Consider the following 25,536-nt stretch of genomic DNA (forward strand, 5'->3'; position numbering starts at 1 on the left):
ATTTTAAAACATTTTTTATATTTAAAAAAAAAAAAAAAATATAAAAAAAAAAAAAAATAAAAAAAAAAAAAAAAAAAAAAAAAAAAAAAAATTAAAATTAAAAAAAAAAATCTATCGTCAGTATCTAAAAGAAATATAGTTTTTTTTTCTTTTTCCTAAATTTTAAAATTTTAAAAAAAAAAAAAAAAAAAAAAAATTTTTAAAAAAAAAAAAAAAAAAAAAAAAAAAAATTAAAAAAAAAAAAAAAAAAAAAAAAAAAAAAATAAAAAATTAAAAAAAAATAAAAAAAAATAAAAAAAAAAACCGTTGGGTATTTATTTTATATTTTATTTATTTCCATACGCCCGGCAAGGGCATAGGTATTTTATACAGAGTTAGTTCTCTGGAGTACAATTTTTGACTAAACTAAAGAACCTATCCAACTGCAGCTTGAGACCTTTGCCTGACTGCAGCGCTGTCGCCAAGGTGCCAGGTCAGCGTTTTGTCCCTGCCCGTGGCGATCACTCGCTCCGCGAGTGCTCTGTTCTGACTCCGGGTACTTGCACCCGGAACGCGCGGTCAGCGGTTTCTTCGCTGCGCGTGCAGGCCACCGGATATGGTCTGCAACTCGGCAGTTTCTTCTCTTGGGAACTGCCTGTGTTAACTTCTCCCCCCTTCAAGTGGTCGACGTCCCGGGGACCCGCTCGTTCCACATCGTTGTCAGTTCTTGGTTTGGTGTGACTTCTGGCCCTTAGATAGCGATAGCCGAGCCAAATGGTGGAACACAGGAAGAAGGTAGCAAGTAGGGCAAAGGAGTTGCTGAGGAAGGACCCCAGTGTAAGTTCTTCTCTGAGGGTCCCGATGTGGTGGAGATTGTTCAGACTCAGCTCGTGAAGAAATGGGAGACTCAGCCGGTTCTGGTGGGCCGTGATGTTGACTATGGCCATGGCCGACACAGCAGGTTTTCTCATTGAACTTCCCAATTGATTTACGAACCAAGTTCCGTAGAGGGCTACCTTGTCGGAATAGGTTACCAGGTAGGTTCCGGATATTTTTGTCTCTCGCCCTTGGTTATCGGTTATGGTCACGTTGGCATCGTTCACATTGAGGGTGCCATGATCCACAATGGTAACAGGATCCAGATGACCTGGGAGTGTGGAGCAGTGCGCAATAGCCCCAGAAACAATTTTCTGTGCGCAGGTGCCATTTTGCAGCTCCCTGAAGAAGTTGGCGCCGACCGTCGTTTTGCAATGACCGATGTTAAGGTTTCGCGCTGGGCATTCGGCGACAAGGTTCCCATTTTCAAAGTCCAGGATTTTTTTCTGGTGCTGAACTGAATAGACTGTTATCTTCTTACATATTAATTTAGGGCTAGGGAGTTTAATGAGAAAATGTAGAATTTCGGAATTTTGAAAAACACTAATACTAGATACCTCTAATAATTCTATCAAACTAACGTCAATAAGCTGTCTGTCCTTGAATTCGCCAATATCGGAACTGTCCAAAATTGCTGGACTTACGATGTTTAATTTTGCCAGGGTTAAGCCCATTAAAATGTTTTCTAGATCTGTGATTACAATTCTATTTTTTGCTAGAATAATTTCCAAAAGGTGGGTTTCTTTGTCTGTTTCGAATTTATGGATTTGATTCATTGAGTTTGTGAGTTCATTTAGACGTTTCTGAAATTTGATATTTAATTCTGTTTGTCCTTCATCTGTTCTAATTAATTGTTCTTGATTGAATTTTATTTGCTCCCAATCGTTAAAGTCGGGTGTGCCGGCAATAACTTTTAGTGCTGTCCCTAGTAAGTTAATACTCCTAGCGGCTCTATGGTGGATTTTTAAGGTAGTCACCAACTTGCGAATATTTGTAAGGTCCGTCTTTATGACTGGTGTCCTGTGATCGTCTGTAAATGTCTTCGTCATTGTTTCCGTCTGGTCGGCGTAGTCTTCATAAGTCGTCACGTTCGTTGAGTGCTGTAGGTATCCGTAGGACTCCCAGATGACAATTTCGTTGTCTGCTATCGGGATGTAGTCTGCGTTCGTGTAGTCATTAAGTTTTACTGTCGCGTCCGTCTTGACAGCCGTAAGTACAAAAACTAAAACGAATTTTCCTAACCTAGAAAAATATAAAAATAATAGAAAAAGGGGTTCAGTAATCTCGCGAAGATGGTTAGCGTAGATTGTCCTTGTGGACCACCCTCCCCTCAATTTGGACCGTGGTCCCCAGGTCTGCTTCAATGATTTTTTCCGAACATAGTGGCGAGAGCTTGTTTCCTATGCGTTTGTTTGCCTTTAAGAAAACTTTTTCACCAGCTTGATAGCCCTTTTGGGTCCTATCTTTGTTTACCTGGTCAAGGGATTTTTCTTGAGCCTGTTGGATTCTCTTTCTAATTCTGCTTTCGAAATCCGCGGGTTTTGAGTGAACAATCTCTATGGGTTTTTTGTTGGTTACTGAGTGGATAGAATTGTTGTATTTGTTGGTTGCCAAAAGAATTAGTTCGGTCGTATCGCTTAAGTTGCCCTCTATTTTCAAGCATCTGGCTATTTCTGCCAGGGTACTATGAAACCTTTCTACTTGACCGTTTGAGGTGCTATGTAGGGGCGGGGCGTTGGCGATGGTGATATTGAAATGATTTAATTGTTTCGGAGTTGAACGACCTTTCGTTATCACAATAAATTGTTTTGGTTTTTGGGAAGAAATTAATTATGTGCAGTATAGGGGATTTTACGTCCAATATGGCCCTCGATGCGATAGCCTGCACCGTGGCGAATTTTGAAAATTTTATCGATGCATGTTAGAAAAAGGGTTCCATCTGTTGAAAAAATGTCGATGTGGAGAATTTCCCCCACAAAAGAAGGTATCGGTGTTTCTGCTACCACTTGCTTAGATGGATGGCGTTTGTATTTTGCCATTGAACAGGTCTTGCAATTCAAAGTTGTTTCTGTTGCTAACCGAAGCATTTTATGGAAAAAATAGTCCCTCAAGATTTGCTTTACATTTTCTTGTGCTGCTCGGTGAGCCCTGTTGTGTTCTGCTATGACAATTTCCCTCTGCTCAGTTGTATCCGTTATGTCCTGCACGAAGCTTTTCGTATATTTGAATGACGTGCTGGGGAACAGTTCGACTAGTCGATGTTGAATAAATGCCAAGATCGGTAGGGAGCAATATATTGCGTTTACCACCTCAGCATTAACTAAATCTTGTAAAATGTTAAGCAGATTTTCTCGGTTAGAAATTTTTATTACGTGTCGCACCTTGCTTTTAAACAAGATGAATGTGTCAACAGAGGAGCTGTTTCCTTCCTCAATAACTATTTGGTTCCGGAAACAGTTTACTGGGTTGTCCGTCGTGTCTATGGTGTATGTCAGTGATTGTTCGCTGTGTATGGTTGCTACGTCTGATTCTATTTCGTCTTCTAAGACATTTATGTTCTGGCGAGACAGCGCGTCTGCCACAAGGTTTTCTTTGCCAGGTTTATAAACTAATTTCGCGCCGTGATCGTCGATAATCCCCTTCCAGCATTTTAGTTTCGCGTTAGGGTTTTTGTCCGAGACGGCAAAGGTAAGTGGCTGTTGGTCAGTAAAGATCTGCAAGCCTTTCACTCCGTACAAGTAATTCCGGAGGTTTTTCAGTGCCCAAACTATAGCGAGGAGCTCTCGCTCGTTGGTTGCATAATTTTTTTCGTTGTCCCGCAGCGCTCGTGATATCATAGTGATAGTACTGCTCCCAATCCAGAGCCTGACGCATCAGTCGTCAAGTCAAATAGCTTTTTGAAGTCCGGGTAGGATAGCAGAACGTCCTCTGATGCCAAGATCTCTCTCAGCCTGTCAAACGTTTCTCTCTGTTCCTTGGTCATATCTATGTCGACTTTTCTCGACTGATATTTGCTAATTTTACAATTTTCTCCCTTTAGGATATTCGTTAAGGGTCTTGCGATAGTCGCGAAGTTTTTTATGAAGCACCTATAATAGCTTGCTAGTCCCAGGAAAGATCTGAGTTCGTATAACGTTCTAGGCGGGGGGAATTGTTTTATTGCTTTGATCTTCTCAGGTGAAGTTCGTAGCCCTGTTTGAGACACTATGAATCCCAAGTATTCGACGCTTTTTTTGAAGAACTTTGACTTTTCTTGGGACACTCTCATGCCCGCCTCTAAGAGTTTCGTTAAGGCCCAATCCACGTCCCTAACATGGTCCTCTTTTGTTTTGGAAAATATTATAACGTCATCGACATACACATAGCATATCTTTGAAATTCCTTCCCGGAGGACATCGTCGATGGCCCTCTGGAAAATGCTCGGGGCATTTTTAAGTCCAAATGGCAGTCTACAGAATTCGTATTTGCCGTTGTTGATTGAAAAGGCTGTCTTTTCCCTGTCCTTTTCTGCCAGCTCTATCTGATGAAAGCCTGACTTGAGGTCGAGTGTCGTAAAAAATTTCGACTCGCCCATATTCGACAGTATTGTCGAGATAGTAGGGATAGGGTATCTATCGTCTACGGTTTTTTGGTTGAGTTTTCTAAAGTCGATAACCAATCGCTTCTTTTTAACCCCATTTTGGTCAGTTCCTTTTTTGTCCACAACCCAGGTAGGGTTATTATATGGGGACTTGGATGGCCTTATTACGCCGTCCGCAAGAAGTTGTTTAACCTCTGCATTGACGAATTCGGTTACACCCATGGGGTGCGGGTATGACTTAGAGTATACCGGTTCCCCATCTGTTTTAATCGTTGCCAATGTGTTTATGTTGAAAGGCAGCGCTTCGTCCGGATCGGCGAAGGCTTTATGATTTTTTACAATCATTTTATCGAAGGTGGCTTTAATTGCCAGAGGAACGTCCTCGTCATCGATTTTTATGAAGTTAACGTTTTCCGCTTTAGCAAACTGGATCTTTTCAGTTCCATTGCTAGTGTGCAGAACATTTTTAGTAAAATCGAGCTTCGCATTCACTTGTTTAAGTAAGTCGAGTCCGATAATGCCGTTAAAATCCTTAAGGTCGTTAAGAATGAAAAAGGGTGTTTTTACGTTGAACACTGAAACTAGACATTTTTTATCTATTTTAGTAAAGCCATGGATCGACTTTACTGTGAAGGGTTTATCCGCTGCCACGATGCCTTTCAGCCCCGGGAGTGGAGTAATGTAATTTTTAGAGGTGCCTGTGTCGATTAATAGTTTTATTTCTTTTCCTGCTACCGTACGTGTAATGTAAGGAAGCAGGGATTTTATTCTAAAAAATTGCAGGAGTCTTCTCCAGCTAACTCGTCCTCTATCTCCGTGGTGCTTGCTTGCGCAACGAAGTCATATTCCTCATCGTCGGTTTTTTCTTCCGGCATGAAGTTTATTTTTTGTTGGGATCGTGTCGACCCCCTTTGCCACGCCGTGGGCTGCTTGAACCTGGAGGAGGTGTCGACCTCCATTGGTTCTGGTGCTGGTTGGCTTGGACCTGCGCTATTATATGGTTTTTGTTTAAAAGAACCGCTCTGATTAGTTGCTCCCTTTTGGGTCCTGACAAAGTGAGGGTTCTTTTTTATCGCCCCCTGGCTTTGGTTCTGTTCATAGTTTTTCCACCCCGTTTGTCGCTGGTTGCTCGGCCTAAATATCTTTTCCTCGCTGTGGCGGGCGAAGGTGGCTGCGAAAGCGCTTCTGTCATTACTTGCCTCAGCTTCTTGAGCTAATGCCAAGGCTGATGGTAAGTCTCTTGGTTGCGCCGGAAAAACGGCTATTTTCAATGACTTTTTTAAGCCAGATATGAACGCATGTAAAGCGTCATCTCTGTGCTGTTCATTTAGGACTGCCGCCGCGGTGGCGTCGTGAGTCATGATTGTTTTGTTGGTAAGAAGCGTTAGCTTCCGTTCGATCTCGTCATAGTATTTAAGAAGGGGCAGTTCTCCCTGTCTTGATAGACTTAACTCTTGTTTAATTACGTGTGCTGGAGTTTTGTCCGCATACGTAAAATCCAACCTTGCCAGTATGGCATGAAAGTTAAACACTGTGTTAAATGAGGCTAATACAGCCGCTGCCGCGCCCCGTACCTTATTTTTAAGTATTCCTACAGCCTGGTAATGTCGGCTGCTGCCTTTGTATGGCTCAAATACCCTATATGCTGCAGTAGCAGCCTGCCTCCAGGAAACATAGTTTTCCTGCTTTCCGTCGAACTCCGGGACAGATTTTACCATGTCCAGGGGTTCGTTACATTCTTTTCCCGGTTCTATTTCTATTTCCAGAAAAGTCTGAATTTTCGGAGTTTTATCCTTTAATGAGCATAACTCCCCCATAATTTTGGCTAATTTTTCATCGAATAACTCTTGTTGCCTTTGGAGCGCGCAGGCTATGGCAGCCTCCATGCTCGCGATTTGTTCAGCCTGCATTTCTTCTGTGTTCTGGGTTCGTGCGTTTTTAAAGTCAAGAACACTGTCTCGGATGTGTGGTACCCTGCTGGTCGATGGGTGACAATCTCTTTCAGATTGATTCTGTTCTGACTTCTGCCTTTCTACTCTTGTCTTCAAAAGTTTTTTGTATTCTTCTAGAACTTCTTCGTCCGATGAGACGTTGTCGCTATTTCTATACATGAGTCAGAATAAAAAAATATCGTGGGTGCCACAAAATTCAATCAAGGGTTTGTTAAAAAAATATTTTTGCACCTATTATTTTTTGCAACAAAATTTAAATATCAAAAAGAACGTTTTATTAAAAAAATGTTTTGTATTATTTTTTTGACGGAAATCAGGCATCAAAAATATAAATTTTTATTACTAAAAATTCTCAAAAAAAAAATAACTGGTTTATTTTATTATATGAAAATTTGAAATTTATTCGTTGTTAAGTGTCAATGAGATTTATTTTTGAAATATTTGCATTAGCGAACACTTAGGACAAAAAGCTTACTCACATGTTCTTATATTTATTTCGTCTTCGAGTTCTATGTTTTGCTGACGGCTTTTGCCGCCACTGGTACTGCCGCAGTCGTTGTCGCTGCCGCTGCTGTTGTCGCTGCCGCCGCTGTCGCTGCTGTTGTCGCTGCCGCCGCTGTCGCTGCTGTTGTCGTTGCTGCTGCCGTTATCGCTGCCGCTGTTGTTGTCTTCTTAGGGAGTAATTTCTTGAACTTCCCGTTGCAGACGGTTTTTTTTCCACTTGTTAAGAGGAATTTTTTCAAGTTTTCCCTCACTTTGTTAAAAGATTTGGGAAATATTACGTTTTGATTTTCGTATTTATTTTTTTAGTGCCAGTTCCTGAGCGCACTTTATATTTTCACTTGCACTTATTGCACTGGGTGTGTCGTTTATTTTACTTTTAACTTTCACTTGCAATTTCTTTGCACTTGGATCGCGTGAGTATCGTTGAGTTGGGCGCCAATTATAAAACCGTTGGGTATTTATTTTATATTTTATTTATTTCCATATGCCCGTAAGGCCATAGGTATTTTATACAGAGTTAGTTCTCTGGAGTACAATTTTTGACTAAACTAAAGAACCTATCCAACTGCAGCTTGAGACCTTTGCCTGACTGCAGCGCTGTCGCCAAGGTGCCAGGTCAGCGTTTTGTCCCTGCCCGTGGCGATCACTCGCTCCGCGAGTGCTTTTTTTCGGCTTGCACCCGGAACGCGCGGTCAGCGGTTTCTCGCTGCGCGTGCAGGCCACCGGATATGGTCTGCAACTCGGCAGTTTCTTTCTTCTTGGGAACTGCCTGTGTTAACTTGCATAAACAAAATAGGAACAAAAAAAAATAAAAAAAACCCAAAAACAAAATGTATACTGTAATCTTCTTTTTTATACCCTTGCATTATAATAACATAAATTATTATTATAGTTATATTATAATTTCAGTCAGAAGTTTGCAACGCAGTGAAGGAGACATTTCCGACCCTATAAAGTATATATACTCTTGATCAGCATCACTAGCAGAGTCGATCTAGCCATGTCCGTTTGTCCGTCCGTCTGTCCGTCCGTTTCTACGCAAACTAGTCTCTCAGTTTTAAAGCTTTTTTCAAAAAACTTTCCCAAAAAGTTGTCTTTCTATTGCAGGTAGTATATAAGTCGGAACGAGGCGGATCGGACGACTATAGCATATAGCTCCCATAGGAACAATCGAAAAAAAAAAATAAAAAAAAATTATAACTTTGCTGTTTTTAAATTTTTCTATTAGTTTTCGACATATAGTAATGGTTAACTATTTCAGAATTACGTTTTAAATTTCATCAAAATCGGACGACTATATCATATATCTCCCATAGGAACAATCGGAAAAAAATACAAAAAAATTATAACTTGGCTGTTTTTTAATTTTTTTTATTAGTTCTTCGACATATAGTAATGGTTAAATATTTCAGAATTACGGTTTAAATTTCATCAAAATCGGACGACTATATTATATAGCTCCCATAGAAATAATATAAATATATAAAATAACAATCTAATAATTGAGCTGCAAATCATCATAGCTTCAATGTTTTTAAACATATAAGCAAGTAAATCTTAATTTTAATATTTTCAAAAATATTTAATTCTTACTGCAAGGATATATTAACTTCGGCTTGCCGAAGTTTGCTTCCTTTCTTGTTTTTTATTAAATTTTAACTGTTAACAACAAACAATTAAATGTTTAGTATAATTTAAGTTTTATCAAAATAACTTCATTTTATTAAGTTGTTTTTAAAAAGGATGTAAACTCAATATAAACAAACATCGAACACACACTGTACTCAGTGTATTTAATAATACATAGTGTGATGTAACACTTTGTTTTTGTCGAGAAAGAAGGTTAATGGGCAGTGAAATTGCAGCCTCGGCATGTTTAGCATCGTTCGTCTAGCGAAGTTCGAAACAAAGAAGGCCTACTAAATTCTGCCGCCGCTCAGCCGCTGCCGATGTTCTAAATTTATATAAGTTGTTTTTTTCGAAGTAATTCGGAGTAGAGACCCAAAATGAGAGAGAGATAACAAAATCAGTCAGGAAAAAAGGACTGCGTAAATTTCTGAATGAACATTTTAATTTTTTTTTTTAACTAGTGTAATGATATTTTAGATTTTATTCAAAATTTGCCTTAGAAAACGACAAAATATTTATGTTTCATGATTTATCTTATGTGGTTATATTACAAGGCATTGTTATGGTCGAATATACCCTTTCGTTTCCTTTTCCCCTATTCCCTTTGCACTGCTGCTACTGTAAAGAAGTCTTTCAAAGTGAATTTTTGAAGTGATTTAATAATTAATCTGGTAGTGCAGTTATTTAATAATAATGTGATAATAATTTTTGCAATGCAGACATTTTTTTGATTCTAATATGTATATATATATATATATATATTACTTTTTTACATATAAGTTCGTTAAGGACCAGCAACCAGCGTACTAATGAAAATAAAAAAGTAATACAATAAATGAAAAAAAAATCCAAAAAATAAAAAAATTATTGTAAAGTCCTTGGAAGATCCTTAGGGATATTATTGTAAAGATCCTTAGGGGTTGGTACTGAGGGTTCTCGTCGTCGCATGTTTATATGCGTATATATACTTTTATACAGCTTCGTGAATGTTTTCAAGAACTTTAAAAGACTTTTATTTAAAAAACTGTTCAACTGAAAACATTGTGCATGGCAAAGTATAGTTATGACTAAATACACACTATTACTAATATTAGGGATTGTAAGCTTGTAGCTATTGCAAAAAATTAATTATTCTAAATTTCGATTCATATGCGTGTATGCGAAAACCATTGAAGCTTTAATGATTTTCAATAAAATTATTCGATCGTCCCTATGGCAGCTATATGATTACTTCATACTAGCCTCCAAAAGGAAAACAGCTCTACAATGCAATTATAAATGTCAAGAACAAGCTCGACTATGTTTCTTCTGGTAGACCAACATAATGTCCGGCAGACCCAAAGAAACTGTCCGATTTAATAGACTTTGCGATTACAAAAAATATTCCTAAAAATCTGAATGCCTTTCAGATCTTTCATCTGATCACTCGCCTGTATTCTTTATTTTGCTTCGACATCCAGGAACATTGGAAAAATCATTTAAATTGACTTCACAGAAAACCAATTGGACTAAGTAAAGGAAATACATTAGCTTACACATTGAGCTGAGTCCTCATCTCAACGATAAAGCCAACGTAGACAGCTTTGTTAATACACTGGAGTCTGTACTCGTCTCTGCAGCTCGAGTTTCAACACCTCAAACTGCAAATACACAATGCAACCAAAAGAAGTCAAATCTACAAATCGAACAGCTCGTTCTCGAAAAGCGACGTTTACGACGAGAGTGGCAATTCCAAAGATCGCCATCTGCTAGGTAAAGCCTAATACATGCCTCACGTCAACTCACTAGAGCTTTACAACAAAAAGAAGAATATGTCCGGACCCGCTACATAAAGAAATTGTCAACACTATGTGTCACTATGTCCAGCGCACACTTACTATGGAAAGCTCACCCAACTCTAAGCTCACCGAAAGAAACTGTAATGCCCATTAGAAATCCCACAGGCGACTGGGCGCGCAGCGATTTAAAAAGAGCCAGCACGTTTACCAACCACATTAAAAATGTCTTCCAACCAAATCCTGCCACTAATGCGTTCACTTGGGCGAAATCGTTAACACCATCAAAAATCAGCTGAATCCGAAAAGATCCCCGGGCTGCGACCTCATAACCCCCAAAATGATCACTGAGCTCTCCGCTTGCACTATCACCTAGCTTTTCAATGCCACCGCAAAACCTGGCCAATTTCCAGTGAGATGGAAAAAGTCAATTATAATAATGATAGCAAAGCCGGGAACAGACCACACAATCCCCACGTCGTATAGACCTATAAGACTACTTTTATGCTTATTTAAAATAAAAAATGCGTATGGACTCGGAAAACACATACCTAAGAATCCAGAAAGGAATACCATCACATCAATTTGGGTTTTGTGAAAAGCACGGAACAATTGAGCAGGTCAACCGGATGACATCAGAAATTCGAAACGAGTTCGAAAAACGAGAGTACCGTTCTGCCTTATTTTTAGATGTCTCTCAAGCATTTGATACAGTTTGGCTAGCAGGTCTAATGTACAAGATCAAGACAATGCTCCCCTACTACACCCACAAGCTTTTAGAATCAACAGAAAACTTGCTGTGAGGTGCAACAGTGCTATAACTGACGATTTCACTATTGGAGATGGAGTTCCTCAAGGCAGCGTGCTTGGGGCAACACTATATGTTCTCAACACAGCAGACATCCCGACTAACAACATCTACGTCTGCTGATAATACAGCTTATCTTAGCCGTTCAAAATGCCCGATGCAAGCAACTGGGCAGCTAGCTCTTCATCTGGTCGATGTTGAAAAATGGCTATCAGATTGGCGAATTAAAGTGAATGAACAAAAATACAAGCACGTTACGTTCATAATAAACAGGCAAAACTGCCCACCGCTCTTGTTAAAAACTCTACTTCCGCAACCAAACGAAGTGACGTATCTAGGAAACGGAAGACTCACAAGGCGCCGGAACAATGATGCCAAAAAAACACATCTAAAGCTAAAACCAGCAGCCTTCATTGGCTTATCAACGCTCGGTCTCCCCTTAGCTTGACTATAAACTCCTGCTATATAACTCGGTACTAAAACCGTTATATATACGGCGCCCAGTTATGGCGGAATGCCCAAGCAATAGCAATATTGACATAGTCCAGGGAGCTCAGTCGAAGATCTGGAGAACAATCACCGGAGCACCGGGGCACCATGGTACGTTTGCAATTAATAGAAAACAGAGAGAAATAGGCGCACTTTTGTGAAGACCCGCTTTAAACACCGAAAAACACCTAAAACTAAAAACTGCTTACTGCAGCAGCATAAATAAGAGTAAAACACATAAAACTTCTTTTTGCCCGAAATAAATCGGTTTTAAGCTATAAAAATCGCTTCTATATAAATCCACAATTTTAAGTGCAACAACAAATCATTAAAGAAACAGTGCATAGCAAAACCGTGACTTCGATGTTCAATTGCTTCACACGATCGACCTCAGATTTTTCGAGCTAAAAGAAAGCCTTGCAGGGGAGATCTGTGAGGGTTAAGTTAATAGCAGCTGACTGCAACAAACTTTCTTTGAGTGTCACTCAATTGCAGAGCGAGGTGAGAGAGATGGGGAGGTTGAGGTAGCGGGTCCAGGAGCTGGATGCGAAACTATCCAAAATCTGCCATGATCAGCGCATTGAAGAGCTGGTAGCCTCCAGCAACGCACAGGCGAAGTCTGAAGTCGCCTGAGACTTGCTTTGGCATGGAATCCCACAAGTCCAGGGGGAAAATGTGAAAGCACTTATTCACGCACTGTGCTTCTCTCTCAAACTGAACCCCCGCAAAATTCGACCCCTACAGTAGTGAATCCAATTAAAATTATTAAAGTGGAACACGTGCACGATAAGGCGACACTGCTGCGTGTGATCGGGGCATATCGAAGAGAAAATAAAACGTAAATGAGCTTAAAGCTCTTCGGCCTATACTCGCCAGCGTTTATATATACACATAAACGAACAGCTGACCAATCCAAAATACGAAATCTTTAAGCGGGCGATGCATCTCAAGAGGCAGAAGCGCCTAACAGCAGTTTTCTCTCGGCGTGGAGATATCTTCGTAAAGGAGAGAGAGGGAGGGGAGGCCATTTGCGTGCAAAGCCTGGGCGAACTGGTTCAAATGGAGATTTGCACCCCCGATGAATTAGCTGCGCTGGAAGCTGCTAGTTCTGGGACATTAAATGATAATTCATTTCGCACCTAAGACGCGCTTATATTTATATACCATTGTTGTGAAATTATCAGTAGTTTTATTATATTTATTTAGGATTAGTATCAGTCGCATTAATTTTAATTTTATTTTGTTTCTTGGTGTGGTGTGTCTTTATGTCATAAATATTTATAGACTGCGAGCGCAGCTAATATTACAATTAAATAATTTAAAATGGGTGACAGCAGCAACAATGACATAAACATAAATCCAAATCGATCAAATAGCCATGCGATGTTAAGGGTTCTCGAAAAGAAGAGAGCTGGTCTCTCTCTGATCGTGATATGGGGGTGGGGTTGCAATATATGTTAGTAAAAAGTTATGTTCCACGTTTATATGTAAACACTCAACAAGTAGTGCAATTGAATACTTATTTATAGAAATTAGATGCCAAAGATATGCTGATAAACTACTAATTGGGTGTATATACCGACCTAACTGCCGGATTGACTATGAACAATTTTTAAACATCATTCCTGACGTGTCAATTAATTATTCAGACGTCATTATAACAGGCGATTTTAATAGCGATATTTTAAGGGATTCCCACCTTGCAGAGGACATGAAATCGCTGGGGATGAAGTTGGTTAACTTTGTGTCCCCTACGCATTTTACCAAAACCCGCAACTCGCTTTTAGTTTTTTTTTGTGTCTAATACAGACAAAGTAGCTACATATGACCAACTTATTGTCCCATCGTTCTCAAAACACGACCTCATATACTTGACTTACGCACTTGACCTATTCCCATAAATTCAACAACGCATCTTCCACTGCTCAGACATGGAAAATAATTAAAAACCTGGGAATATGCAAAGTTAAACCAAGACTTGAACAAGACATGAATGTAAATGAACTTAATAAAAAGTTCTTAAGCTGCACAGTACCTGAAATCACTGAAAATAAATATCTGAACCCACGATTTGTATCTGAAACTGTATGTGATATTAGATTTAGGTTTTTGTGTGTTAATCAGTGTGATGTCCTTCAAAGTATACTACGAATTAAGAGTGACGCCACTGGGTCTGACAACATAAGCCCTAAATTCATAAAAATTCTGCTGCCAAAAATCCTGCCATACATAACCTATACCTTTAATACTGTACTGACAAAATTTACATATCCGAACTGTTGGAAAGCGGCAAAAATAATTCCGATTCCTAAATCAAATAATGAGTACAGACCCATCTCCATTTTACCATACCTATCAAAGGTATTTGAGAATCTGATGGCTGATCAAATTAATAAATTTATGTCCGACAATGCAATGCTTACTAATAATTAGTCTGGTTTTAGGAAAAACAGAAGCTGTACCTCAGCTATTTTAAAATTGCAGACGACATAAGGGAACAAATAGACGAAAACAATGTTACACTCTTAGTTTTACTGGACTATTGTAAGGCCTTCGATACAGTAAACCATAATGTCCTTTGTGCAAAACTACGTAATATGTTTATGTTTTCTAAAACTTCTGTCAAACTTGTGTCTTCGTACCTACAAAATCGTCGTCAATCTATTGTACTGTCTAGCGTTTCGTCCTCATATGAAAATGTTAATCGTGGTGTACCCCAAGGGTCTGTGCTTGGTCCCTTATTGTTTACCTTATATGTTAATGACCTTCCCAATGCGTTATCTGAATGTAATGTACACTTGTATGCTGATGATGTCCAAATGTATGTGAGTCGTCCTTTAAACAGAATAAATGAATGTATAGATGTTTGTAACAGAGAACTTGAACGTGTAAATGAGTGGGCCGGCAACAATGGACTTGGGATCAACCCATCAAAATCAAAATTTCTTGTCATAAGTAAAAGAAAGATAATTTTTAACAATTTGCAGCCACTGAGTATAAATAGCACGCCACTTGAGTACGTTGATACAGCTGTAAACTTAGGTTTTACATTCAACAGAACTCTTACCTGGAATCATCATATTAAAAAGTCTGTAGGGAAAACATATGGCATAATAAGGACATTATCCGTATCTAAATATTGCCTGCCCACCCATATATGTTTACTAATAGCTAAAACCTGCATTGTTCCAGCACTATTTTATGGAGTAGAAGTTTTTCAAACTGTGACACTACCAGCAAGAACAAAATTAAAGTTCTATTTAATTGTATAGCCAGGTATATATTCAACCAACCACATACAGATCACGTATCCGAATTTTCGCTGAAAATATTCGATATTTCGCTAAATGAATGGATAAAGATGCGAAACTTAATTTTTCTGCAAAAAATTATTTTCCAAAAAGAACCTTCGTATCTTTTCGAATAACTTCAATTTACATCCTCTAGAAGAGCAAACAATCTTACCTGCATAAGACCTAGATCATTGACATCCGAAAGAAAATTTTTAATTAATGCTATTCGATCATGGAATCAGCTCCCAAACCATCTTAAAAATATTAGCAGTGCCACGCAATTCAAGATAAAATCATTCACACACCTTAAAAACACTATTGAGTAAATTAAAGTAAAAATAGAAGGCGACTTAGGTTAGTTTTTATGAAAATTAGTTTTAAGTATAATGTAACAATTAAATATTTGCAAACTCGTAGTGACTAGCGCATTAACTTATAAGTTCCAAACTTGTAGCGTTAGGATGAAATTTTATAATAAATACAAATACAATAAAAACAACATAATAAAACATTTTTCTTTATTTTAGAAACCTAAACCCAACAAAAAAACAATCCTTTGAGAGACTATTCCTTTGTGAATTAAAAAAAAAATAAACAAAATTTTATGTGCTTCTTTGAGAGACCGTTCCACTTTACTGAGAAAATATTTACGGCACATTTTTGTTTTTGTTTTATTGTTTTAGAATTATAAACAGTTTAGACACATGTTCATTGTTTTGATAATAATCGAAGCACACTCCTGCAAAACCACTGAATTATTTCATAGCGTTTTAAACACAGTTTTTAATGAATACGTTCCTGACAGTATTCCTCCAAGTCCGTATGTATCCCCCCTCAAAGACTTAAAAACCTAGAAACAGACTTTTAAAATAATACAAAAGGACGGGAAAGCCATCTGATTTTTTGAAATATGTAGTTGCTCGATCGGATTTTAATGTTCTTAAGAGTCAATGCTTTGCGTTGCCTTCATCAGTACGATTTTTCTAAATTGAGGCGTCTACTTAATCTGAAATTGCTGATTTATTTGACAAGTTTGTCCTACCATTAACCATACAACGTATAGACTGGTCATTTCATACAACGAATTTGGACACAAAATTTTTTTATCGGCAGGCCCCCGGCGCTTCGAGTGCATTCTCGTTTTTTGCTCTCTCATTCGTATTCTAATTTTTTTAAACCAATTTTTTAATGAATGCTTTCCTGACAGTATTCCTCCAAGACCCTCAAAGACTAAAAGACCTAAAAACAGACTCTTTAAAAAAATACAAAAGGACGGGAAAGCCATTTGATTTTTAAAAATATGTGGTTGTTCGATCGGATTTTAATGTTCTTAACAGTCAATGCTTTCTATGTACTTCAACCGGTGTCATGCCGAATTTTCAAGTGATCCGAAGCAATGTTATAACATTATCCGTAACTAAAAATTTCCAAACTTGTAGTTATTACTTACAAGTATGAACGCTTAGCAACGTCATATAAATAAATTGTATTGTTAACTCATTGACACACACTAAGTACAATAACTTTAAGTTTTGACTTCGTCGAATGTGTACAATTTTCGGTAGGAATTTGTTTTTGGTCGCGTCATTTTCGTATTATATTGTTGAACGTTGATGCACTATAAACAGTACAAACAAGTAACCACGAAACCAAGCACGAGCTTGTTCCGCGCGGGTCCTATCGAGTTCGCGAGGAAAACACAAATAACATAATGTATAGTCATTTATAAAAAAACTAAAACTAAGTAGGGCGCAAAAATGTTAAAACTGTAGTTTTTAAGACAGGGATAGAGGTTGAAATGCAAATTTGATTATATAGATTATTATAATTATTACAATGAACACGAAAGAGTTCATGCCGGCCAAAATTTCAGCTACATTATGGCAAGTTAAGAGGGTGGTAATTAGATCTAAGATTTGACAATTTGATTTGATTGTGCATAAAAAATAATTCCAAGCATGATTCCGCGACTTACAAGATTAGGTAAATTAAGCAATAGTAATCTACAAGTGTAAGAAGGCAACCTTACGTCCAGTTCAAACTACGAAGGGCGAAAAGAAGAAATTTGTTTGTACCCACTCAATAAATTTAAAAAAACAGCACTTAGCTTTTGGAACAAAAGTTTGTTGAGACATTTATTTAGAAGCACGTAATTATCAAAGAAAAGTATAATTGGCAATATTTAAAAGTTTGAATTTGTGTTTCTGTGCTATAAAGATCTGAAAGGGGTTGCATTTTTTAACGCTGACGTGCGTTTTTAATCGATATTGACGTGATTATCTGCGTCTGAGCAGCTGCAATTTGTTTTGATTTGTCAACGAAAATAAACAGGGAACTAGACAATATCGACTTGATAAATTGTTTATTTTTGTAAGGCAGCAAGTATCCAAAAAGTAAAATGGCAATTTTAACTTTAAAATATATCCTCTCGACTGCCAGCTGTTTTTATACTTTTGCATAAAATATTTTAACTTCAGTTAGAAGTTTGCAAAGCAGTGAATGAGATCTCCCCGACCCTATAAAGTATATTTATTCTTCATCAACATCACTAGGAGAATCGATCTAGCCATGTCCGTCTGTCTGTATGTCCGTCCATCCGTCCGTCCGTTTCTACGCAAACTAGTCTCTCAGTTTTGAAGCTATCTTCATAAATTTTTCCCAAAAGTTGTCTTCCTGTTCCAGGTAGTACTTAAGTCAGAACGAGGCGGATCGGACGACTATAGCACATAGTTCCCAAAGGAGCAATCGAAAAAAATAGAAAAGAAATTATAAACAAGAATTTTAATAATATAAAAAAATTAACTTCGAAAAAATGTAACTTTTCTACGATTTAATTTTTCTAAAAAAAAGTTTGGAAATACATTTTATAGTTCAGATTTAATTTAAATCGGAAAACGATATCATATAGCTGCCATAGGCACAATCGAATAATTGGGCTGAAAATCATCATAGCTTCAACGTTTTTAAACATATAAATCGAAATTTTTGTGCAAAAGAAAGCAACTTTGCCCAATTTCTAGCTGACTTTTTAAAACTTATGTAAAAAACAGCTTTTTCCCAAGACTCAAAGCAAACAGAAGCTATCTGCATAAAACGTTCCGACTAGATGTCTTCCTGTTGCAGGTACTATATAAGTCGGAAAGAGCCGCATGGAACGACTACATCATAAGACGAATGGTTAAATAAGGGTTTTATTAAGATCGGACCACTATATAAAATAGCTACCATAAATCGGAAAAAATATAATATATACAAATTTTATAGATTCGTTGTTTATCAATTGAGTTGAATTTATTGTTATTATTTCAAAATAACTCTTTTAATAATATTAACGATATTATATAGCTGCCATAGAAACAATCGAATAATAGCTCCCATAGGAACAACCAGAAAAATATATGAACAATAGTATAAATTCGCTGATTTTTAATTTATTTAAATATTCTTGGATATATAGAAATGGTTTTCAGAACAACGTTTTTAATTTTGTTAAAGACTTTATACATCTGCTAAGAAAACAATGGAAATATTACAATAATTAGAATTAAATAGTCATCATAGCGTCACTGCTTAATGGGCATACAAATTCATTACCTTCAAGGGTATATATACCTATACAATCAAGCCTGGTGCCAAGATAATCATGCTTAATCAAGATAAATATGTAATTTTTCCATCCAATCTATACGTTCGTACTGATCTATTGATCAAGATCTTGGTGTCCTGTTTGACAGTAAGATTTGTTTAAATCGCCACGTCAGTACCATTTCCAATAAAGCTTAATGCTTACTAGCTTTCATCAAACGTTGGTCTGAAGAATTTGACGATCAATACACCAAAAAACTACTTTCTGTTTCCGTAGGTCGACCTATAGTAGAGTACGGCTTCAGTGTATCTCCACAATACGAGCATTCCGAGGCCTGTCCGATAACTAGAGTGAACTTTACCACTTAATATCCTTTGAGTACTTCAAGCCGATCTCATGTAAATTCATTGCGTTTCTATTAGCATCGAATATATACGTAATAAGACTTCTTCTACTTCCTTACTTAGTATTCCTTACCTTATTTAATACAAATTGTATCAACCTTTTAAGTTAAGCAATACACGATTATGTTTCCGATCAGGCTCGTTCCGACAACCGAAATCGGACTTTTGGGAAAGTTTTATCCAGATGAAAAGATGAATATAAAAACAACACAACCCTCATTTTGTAGTACCCTGTGGATGAAAATCGGACATTCATTTGATGTCAAACCTTTTCGCTGAAATCTGACCAGCCGGAAGGTATAGGGAAATGTTTTAATAGCAACTGTTAATTTTTAATTAAAACGTTTAATTTTCGGGTTAACTAATTTATCGACACTAAAAACAAGCATCAAAGTAAGAAAAATCTTATATAACTTTAGCTGTAAGTTAGACAAAAAGTCATCTATTCTCAGAGAATTTTACCCAAACACAGCGAACATACCATTAATTTAATTTTCCAAATAATTCAATTTAATTTATTTGCGACAACATCTTTTTGCTACAAGTAAGCATAACTTATTATTAAGGCACTACTGACAGAGTAATTAAAGGTTGGATAAGCCCACACGGCCCGCAGAAGGGAGGGCCTCGCAAAGGCCAATAAGACCCTTAGCTCTCTGGATGGTTGAAGGCAAGTATTTCTCCCGGCTTCTTCTAGCAATGCCAGTTCCGGGGAGCCCAGGTATCTTCTCCTTGCCCTTGAGAGAGCGGGGCAGTTAGATGTTCCACGGACTCGCTTGTCCCAGCATCATCGTATTTTTCTCAACTGCCATTGTTGGTAATGCATTAGTAGTCTCTCCGTGGTAGGTGCAGTACATAGTGACTAAGTATCTCATTGCGCTCCTTGCACGTGATTCTTGAGATTTTGCAGATTTTGGTTTTCTCAACCTGCTTTTGGTTAGCGCTTATGCCCTTTATTCCTGTGGTCTTTACTGCGTTCTTAGGAAGATGGGCACGTCCTCTGCTCTGCCATTTGACAGCCTTATGCCATCCTTTGCTATTACGTGCCCAGTCTCGTTGCCATTAATGCCCGTTGACTGGGAACCCAGTAGATCCGCACTATCTTAGTAGTACAGACGGTATCTAGTGCTTGCCTGCTCGCCAGTACATTTTTGAAGCAGATCATGGACGACTGCAAGGATCTAATAGCTGCTTGGCTGTCTACAAATAAGTTGACCACGTCATGGGGACGTTCTATGCTCTGCTGCTTTCTTGATAGAAATACTTCTTTCTGGAATATGCTGCATTGGGTTGGTAGCCACAGGATAGCCTGCTGTCTGGATCTGTGCAGTATAAGCCCGCTCCTAAAACTCCTTCCACCTTGGAGCCGCAGGTGTTGGTCCTATTCCTGGATTTCTTTCCAGTCCTCAGTTCCCAAAGTAGCGGATCCTGTAGTCAGTTGCACTGTAGTCCCGGCCTGTTGAACGGTGCCCGAATCTTTGCAGCGACATATTACCTGCTGCACCAAGGCGTTGAGCTGCCTTTCCTGCGATCAGTTTGGCCTTGGTCTATCTATCGGGTCGATTCCGAGTATAATTTCAAGTGGTTTTGTAGGGGTTGACCTCAGCGCCCCCGTGATGCAGAGCATAGCTTGTCGCTAAGTATTCTCAATAAGCTTGTTGTATGTCCACTTGTACTCCAAACATCAAAGGAGGACGCACTACCGAGATGTAGATCTAGTGCATTAGAGCAGGGGACAAACCCCATGTGCTTCGGAGCATCATCTTGGATGCGTATAGCGCTGCGGTGAACTTTTTCACACTTTCCTCTACATTGGATCTCCATGTCAGCTTGCTGCCTATTACTAAGCCTAGGTATTTGACCTGTGTTTTTGGGGTCAGACTGGTTCCTTCGATTTTTGGGGAGATCAATTTCGGCACCTTGTAACTCTTGGTGAAGAGAATGAGGTCCGTCTTGTCTGCGTTGATACTGAGTCCAACCTCTTCTGCCCACTCACATATCTCCCTAAGAGTTGATTACATTACGGAGGTGAGGGTCGTAGGGCAAACTTCCGTCAAAATTATGCCTATGTCGTCTACAAAGGCTGTTTTTTTCGGGGCTCTCCTTTCGAATCTCTTGTTAAGGTTATCAGCCACCATATTGAGTGCGCCGGATATGTCCACAAACACTCCTAGGACATATTCTTTCTTGTAGAGTGACTTCTCGATAGTAGCAACTAGCAAGTGTAGTGCCGATTTCCACTAGTGTATGCGTGTGGTTTGGTTGTCATTAGTCTCCTTACATCGTTCCTGAGGCATGCTGAGCAGATTGTGTAAAGCCATGGGGGGATATCTTCCTTGGTCATTTGTAGCATTGCTGGAAATATTCCGACTAGTCCAGGTGCTTTAAACCCCGCAAAGGAGTTTATAGCCCATTGGATTCCTCTAGGAGACACTAGACCAGTTGGGGGCTTATTTCGCAGGTTGTCAGGAGTGTCTGAGCAGCGGCAGAGGGACGGCAGAATGGCGACAGAGCGGTGGCAGAGCGGCGGTATAGGACTTAATAACTTCTAAAATAATTTCTTGATTTTTTGTGTCTACCGATAGATATGACCAAAACATACACACTAAGTCCAACACTTACGGTCTAACAATAATCAGAGTGACGTGACAGACGTGTTTCGCGATTTGTGTTTCGTTTGAGCATGGTTCCGTTTTTATTTAAACTTGAAAATACTGGAATCTGCATGCCAAATCCCAAATCTCAAGCTTAAATAGTTTCCGAGATCTGGACGTTCATAACACGGCTATATCCACTCTGCAATACAGATACTTTATATTCTCGGAAACGTTTCCTTCCACCTGTTACATACTTTTCAACGATTAAAATATACCCTTTTACTCTACAAGTCCCGGGTATAAAAACAAAGTAAATTTAAAAAAAAAAAAATTTCGCTTTTCCCCACAAAAAATGTGATTTTAAATTACCAACTTATGTATTACTATATTACTCACAATTGTATTTAATAATCTTCTAAGCACTTTTTTTTGTATTACATTCAAAATGGTATTTTTATATGGTTTTGCATGGCAATAAAAAGGTCAATTTGCTTAGGAGAAAGTGCGATTATTTTGTTTCTAATATGGGAGCTGTTGAAGCCGGTGGAGTAAAAAATCTGACTTTTGTGGCATGGTTGTATTCTGGTTTAAAAAGAAGTTAAATAATATACATAAAAAGGTGACAGGTTTGGCACAGTTTGTGAATTGTGAAATGTATGTAAGAAAAGTATGAAAAATAATTGTTTAAAAATCTGAAACAGCTCAGAGAAACATGACCAAACTCTCAAGTGATAGAAACACAACGTCATTTTATGTAAAAAACAAATCATGGAGTTAATAATTTTATTTTAATTTTAATAATATTTTACGCTGTTCACAAATTGAAATTTGTTAATTTTACTGTGATTGAGAAAATGAAAATGCTTACGTATTCGCTTCTGCTTAAGTTAGGGAAGCTAACTAAAAAGGCCTTGCAGAAGAACCATACAATGTTTTATTCGCAAAAAGTGTACTAAAATTGGTTGACCATTCTTAAAGACATTATTAAACTAAAAAAAAGAAAACGTGATTTTCTTAAATTAAAAATAGCGCACATACTAAAGCTGATGGACCATAGCTGTAGTGGGAAACTATGCTCAGAAAAGGCTAATTTACCATATTCAAGTACCATTAATTAAACAGCTTTTTATACCCGTTACTCGTGGAGTAAAAGGGGTATATTGTAATCGTCGAAAAGTATGTAACAGGTAGAAGGATGCGTATCCGACCCTATGAAGTTTTCTTGATTAGGATCAATAGCCGAGTCGATTTAGTTATGTCTATAAAAGCTATAGAGTTGGGATTTGAAATGTAGATTTTAATAACTCTTACGCAGCCCAAGTTATTTAAAATGGAGCCACGCTCACAATAACGCCCATAAATGAAAAGTCTTTCAAAATTGAGATAGTAATTTAGAAGTTAATAAGTTCTCAGCCGCCGCTCTGCCGCTGCTAGACCGCTGATGAGCCGTTGCTCTGCCGGCGATTGCAGATGTAGAGAGACAGAACGAAATAACTTCTAGTGTTGGCTATGCAGCTCGACAGATGGTGCCACCAAAACTCGGTTTGTTTTGTGGAGAATATTTAGTTTGAAATTTGTTAGCTGAGTATCTAATAGTCGGGGAACTCGACAAAAGCGTTCTTTTATGTTTGACTTACTGTTTGTCTGTTTGTTTGTCTCAATCATATCATCGAAAAAATGTTTGAGTTTATCTTTTAACCATTTTTTAAATTATGGGAAAGTTGAAGAATGATATATTTCTAGTGAAACAAGCTATTGATGACTAAAATCGGATACACAGAACTGGAGATAAAAAAAATAAAATTGGGTTGAAAACAGGTGATCAACGTTACTTACACTTTAAAAAAAAAGGTGCCATAAACAAAAATTGGAGTGTAATTTTTTGAATCAGGGAGTCCATCCGCACCGAAAAATCAATCTTGATCTCTGGATTATTTCGAAGATTTAAATTTTCAAACCAGTTTAATTAGCATTAAATGCTAATTTGAATAAGCAGAAATCTATGCAAGGCCAAATTGAGTTTAAAAAATTCCTATTGGAACGTTTGTAAGTGGAAATGGAAAGGGTATTATAGAGGGTACTATAGACAAAAATAAATTTTTCGAGTATTCTTCGATTTTTCAATATACAAGCTCTATCGGACGACTCCTGGTCACGGTACTGTTTTAATTTTATTAAAAAGTATTTAATTTAATGGCTCCTGTATATATTAAAACCAATAACAACTAACAAACCAATTTTAGGAAAAATTTTATTTTTTAAAGGTGAAAACTACTAACATTCATTTAAACGTACCGACAGCTGTACGTACCCAATTTGGTAGGAAAAGTTTATTTAATGAGAGTTAGTTCACAAGGGAAATTATTAATATAGTTTACAAACCCAAAATGTCAAAATAATTTGAGAAAGAGTTCAAAAATTTAACACACATATTTAAAATTTTAAAAAATAATTTCCAAAAATCATTTTTTTACCTAACAATAAAACTTATATTAATCTACCACATTTATTTTAAACAATTTGGGCTTTTTATCTAATTAGTTTCGTAATTAGCTCAAAGCACTAAGTAATTTCAAAGCCCCATTTTAAATCAAAAACTAATTAAATAAACATAAATTTAATATTGTGTTGGTAAAATAAATAGTAGTCTTTACACAATCTGATATCAGAACTTTTTGGAGTTGAAGGTGCGACTGTTACTTTATTATTAAGACGTCAAGAGATGTAATAGTATATTTAATTGCTGTAACAGCTGTAAGATTATAAAGACATCTGCCTTACGAACATTTCTTCCATTCTTGTTTTTAATAAAAATCTAACGACTACAAAATCCAGAATATTTTTACTTGACAGATAAAACCATGAGTTTGTCCATAATAATTAGTATTTTATTAAACTAAAATTGTAATATCTTGTAATAAAAAATTGGGTCCAACACGTTTTTTATTTCACGTGTTTGCTTACTTTCGGACAACAGTCTGTAAAAAATGTAAAAATGACTGTAAAATGTAAAAATTTTGTTTGTCAAAATTCTTTGGGTTTGTGAAACAATGTCACTTATATAATAATTGTATAATATTAAACAATATGAGCATTTTTAGCTGGTTGAACTTTGTTGGAATAAGAATACTTACCATACATATACCGAACAACAAAATCGACACGGTTATCCCAGGTATAAGCCATTATGACGTTATATGATTTGAACTTATCCACATAAAAATGTTGAAACTAGAAATAATTTATTTATAAGTTAACCTATTTTTATATATATGTTTATGTTTAAACAGAAATTTTTGTTTGAAAGTTGTTGAATAGTAAATATTAGCTCCTTACCTTCGGAAAAGCTAACTTCAGACTAACTAAATTTTCTGCACCTTTTGCCAAAAGTCGTACACTTTGGCAACATTATTTATATTGCATGTATCTAAACATTATATATAAATACATACGTGCATTGTTAAGGAAATGCATTTTAAGTATATATCAATACCCTTGCAGCAGGCTATGTAATTTTGGTTAGAAACTTGCAAGGAAATGAACTATGCATTTTCGTAGGATCGGACTATTATTTTGATTAGCATCATCAGGTGGGTCGATAAGCCATGTCCGTTTTTACTCAAACTTGTATCTTAGTTTACGAGATATTCTAGTTATTACTTTCACAAGTTTTTAACCCATAGATATAAAAATCTGAGTATATCTTCAACTTTTATTATGTTAAATTTTATTATGTTTGGATCACTAGCTGCCATGGTATCGACCTGGGTATAAATATGACCATTCTAGAGAAAATTCATTGTGTTCGAATATATGGTTGCTTTATGACCACGGTTTAAGGAAATCGCGATATCTGCAAAAAAAAAAATGTATTGCCATTACTGCAAGGGTATATAAACATTGGCTTGCTTTAGTTAGATATTTTTTCCTAGATAAAAACTAATTTTAGCTTATGCTTTTATTTATATACACATATTCACAAATGCAAATACATAAGTATATATACATAAAGCTTAAAAACTTTAAAATAAATAAAAACAAGTGCAACTTTTGTTTTGTAACAA

At 37.1% G+C, this 25,536-nt stretch overlaps 1 protein-coding gene across 1 annotated transcript in view; it reads right to left on the reverse strand.

Annotated features, from left to right (window-relative positions):
* The window catches only part of LOC108149950 (sarcoplasmic calcium-binding protein, beta chain), a 216,450-nt gene extending 191,584 nt beyond the window's left edge, over positions 1–24,866 (reverse strand). Inside the window, exons 1-2 of the mRNA XM_041709974.1 lie at positions 24,809–24,866; positions 24,607–24,703 (exon numbers count right to left, since the gene is read on the reverse strand). Coding sequence (XP_041565908.1) covers positions 24,607–24,658 — 52 coding nt within the window. The 5' untranslated portion in view covers positions 24,659–24,703; positions 24,809–24,866. The remainder of the gene's footprint in view (positions 1–24,606; positions 24,704–24,808) is intronic.
* Positions 24,867–25,536: the final 670 nt, after the last annotated feature.

The sequence above is a fragment of the Drosophila elegans genome, unplaced genomic scaffold (assembly GCF_018152505.1).
Source record: "Drosophila elegans isolate 14027-0461.03 unplaced genomic scaffold, ASM1815250v1 contig_524, whole genome shotgun sequence".
NCBI lineage: Eukaryota > Metazoa > Arthropoda > Insecta > Diptera > Drosophilidae > Drosophila > Drosophila elegans.